Genomic DNA, 3,239 nt, shown 5'->3' with positions numbered 1-3,239 from the left:
GATGAGCCCTCTAGTGATTGTCCACCTCGCTACACAGAAAACAGATCAGTGGAGGAATTACAGTCAAGTACGTAACAATAAGTAACACACTTCCGTTCCAATTAATCCAAAATAAAAGCCTTTAGAAGGAAAGTAGTGTGCAGGGCCATTTGTAACATAAGTAGTCATTATTAAATAAAGCACTGCGTGTTTCAACGAGGAGTTTATGTGGAAACGTGTTCTTGACCTTGAGATCAGTTTGTGTGGACCAAATGAATCTCAACTCAAGGTCCACTATGTATGTTTGACTTGACCCAAGTATGGAACTTCACTGCACGACAACATTTGGTCACGTATTAAAGGGAGGTCCTTGTCTCTGTTCGAGGATGGTCTTTGTAAATCTCATCTTTGAGCTTTCTCCAGTCATCAACTGACTGCTCGTCTTTACTTCATTCAACAGGAAGTCAGCACTAACTGCAAACAACACCTCAAGCTCTCTGCTGGAACATCAGGAATAAAGGAGCATCCCTGCAGGAAGACTGTAGTGGTGTATATTGTCATGCATCATATGTGAGACCTGGAGGGAACACTACATCAGTGAAACCGCAAGGACCCTGGAGCAGAGACTGAGTGACCACTAGAAACACACATCTGTATGTAAACACCATCCCAAAACCGCTCACACTGATTGCACTGCTATAGAATCTAGCAGTGCTTGCTGCCGAACTGGCTGACAAGAAACCATAATAAAACCTTTTAACATCAAAAGTTCAACAACATTTTTTATTCAAAAGGAAATGATCATTTAAAGGCTGCTTAGATGTGACCATAAAATCCTGGAGTAACAGTCAATGTGAAGCCAATGAAATGACATGAAACTATGGCTATTTTGGACTTTACAGAACAAGACGACCTGGTGTCCACAGAGGTATGAGAGCAGGAGAGCGCTTCAGACTTTTCTTAGTTACTGTTGGGTTTGGCCTCCATGAGAGGGCAGCAGAGCAGAAGTAAACAGCACATCAGCTCTCCTCAGCACAGAGGAGGACAAAAGCTAAGAGCGCTCACTCTTTTGGAGGAAAAACACCATCGCAAATTTGTGTGCACACAATTTCTCTGAGCCATGTTTTGTACCAGCTTCCATATTTGATGTGGATATGACTGGAATCATTTCAACCATAGATGGTCTTCTTCAGGTAGTTAAAGAAGAGAACATACACCTGCTTATTTGTGATGAAATGCCACATACACACCAGGCAATGCATCCAGTCTGTATCTCTCAAGTGTGATCACAAAAGAATATATACACGTTATACTCTGTCAAGTTCACCAATAAGTAAATTGCATTACTTGCTTGCTGTCACCTAGATTATTGAATGGTTTGACAAATACATCAGCAAAAATGTGCATGTGGATAATAGACAATGTCTGTTCAATTCAATTCAATATATTTTGTATAGCCCAAAATCACAAATTTGCCTCAGAGGGCTTTAAAATGTGTACACATACTGACCCTCTGGGGTCACGGAAGGAGGCAGGACTACAGTCCAGATATAACCACGATCCATGGAAACCTGTGAGGAGAGAAAGCACAAAGAATCCGAGGATGAAGCAAAGTCAGTAATGTGCATTGATGGGACATGATTTCATACAGAAGGAGAGAGAGAAGAGTGGGTGTCAGCAAGACAATGGCAGGATGCAGTACCATGATCCATGATCCATGGAAAGCTGTTACATCAGAAAGTAAATATAAAGAGTGTCACCATGTTGCAGTGTCCTTAAACTTTGATCATTCCAGTACAAGTGTCCTCAGTCCCAGCTCCCATCACAGACAGACACAGATCACATCCAGGTCCAGGAATCTGCAGGGCATACACACTCTGTTGAAAAAAAAAAGAAAGTTACGCTTTCTTGATTTAGGACTGCATTCCAAGAGAACAATACAAATTGAGTTTAAATCTCATGTTTTCCGTAAAAAAACATAAGGCATTGTGCACTGGTTGGTTTATGCCATACAAGAAAATCACCTACGTGGGAACGTGAATAACAGACTTCTGACTTAAAAATGTTTAGGTCAAACCATTCGACGGTAAATGTATAGAAACGGCCCGGGTGAGCTGACAGCGATGGACTTTGTGAAGGTAGCGGAAAGATACACGTGTAACGACGTCCAGTTTTCAAAATAAGGTCTTATTAAGGGACATACAAAATACATACATGGAAATATGATTAAATCCAAGCATGTGGCCTGTGTCCCCAATGAATACAAAATAAAATATCACAAAATTGTGGGGAAAATATCTTTGATCTTTGGTTGCTGGAAATAAATTAAATTAATAATTACAAAAATAATGACTGATGGATGAGTTGACAACATCTCTGACTACATATAGACACAATACCAAGAATTAGATAAATTCTGACATTTTCCAAAGTAAAAGTGCGACATTACCACAGTGAAATAAATTAAGAGGGCACTTTAAGCAATCATTACAATGTCCTTCTTGTGAAATTATCAGAGAACTGTTCGTCATTACTTTTTTCATTTTTTTAAATTTCAGAACAAACATTCAATTACATTTTTTTTTTTAAAGATTACTGAAAGCCATGCACTTTGGGGTCCAGGGGCAACAATGAGCTGTGGGATCCCGATGGGGACATTTGTTAGTTTTATAAAGCAGTGGGTTGTCCTCGAGGACAAGTAGCTGACCTAGTTCCTCTTCTTCATTTCTTCATATCTAGCAACTACACCACGGTGCAGCCTCAGTCAGTGATATATTAGAGAAATGTATCACCTCAAAGTGTATGATTCATACATAGTACGGTGTTTCATATTCTGAATCCAGTTGTTTGAATTGTTACTCGGTGACTTTTAAGTAATTTAGACTCATAGCCTCATTTTCCCCACGTGACATGAACGCACCGCCGCTGGAAGGTGGGAGTTTTCCCCCTCGCCTACTTTAAAAGAGGGCGTGTCCCTCCGCTAACGTCTTTAACTTCCTTCTACGTTCCTGTGTGAACTGTTAGCTAGTCTCTTCTGAAAGGGCTTCTTCAGGACTCTACATTACTCTGGGCGGTTTACCCTGCGTTTGTCTTAAGTACTTGTTAAAGACCAGCGGAATTCATCTTGGATTTTGAGATTCGTCCGCCATGGGGGACGTGATTTCCAGTCACCTGGATGAAGCCAAGCAGGAGATGATCACAGGTAAGCAGCGTCTTGTGGAGCTTTGATTGGTACGTGCACAGTTCAATGGCCATCTGAA

The 3,239-nt window shown here is 40.8% G+C and overlaps 1 protein-coding gene across 1 annotated transcript in view; it reads left to right on the top strand.

Moving 5' to 3' along the window:
- Positions 1 to 3,003: 3,003 nt before the first annotated feature.
- Positions 3,004 to 3,239, top strand: part of niban2b (niban apoptosis regulator 2b) — a 43,526-nt gene continuing 43,290 nt past the window's right edge. The window contains exon 1 of the mRNA XM_079161309.1: positions 3,004 to 3,181. Within this exon, the coding sequence (XP_079017435.1) occupies positions 3,127 to 3,181 (55 nt within the window). The 5' untranslated portion in view covers positions 3,004 to 3,126. The remainder of the gene's footprint in view (positions 3,182 to 3,239) is intronic.

This window comes from Pholis gunnellus (assembly GCF_910591455.1).
Source record: "Pholis gunnellus genome assembly, chromosome: 6".
Taxonomy (NCBI): domain Eukaryota; kingdom Metazoa; phylum Chordata; class Actinopteri; order Perciformes; family Pholidae; genus Pholis; species Pholis gunnellus.
This window is presented reverse-complemented; position numbering and strand designations above follow the sequence as displayed.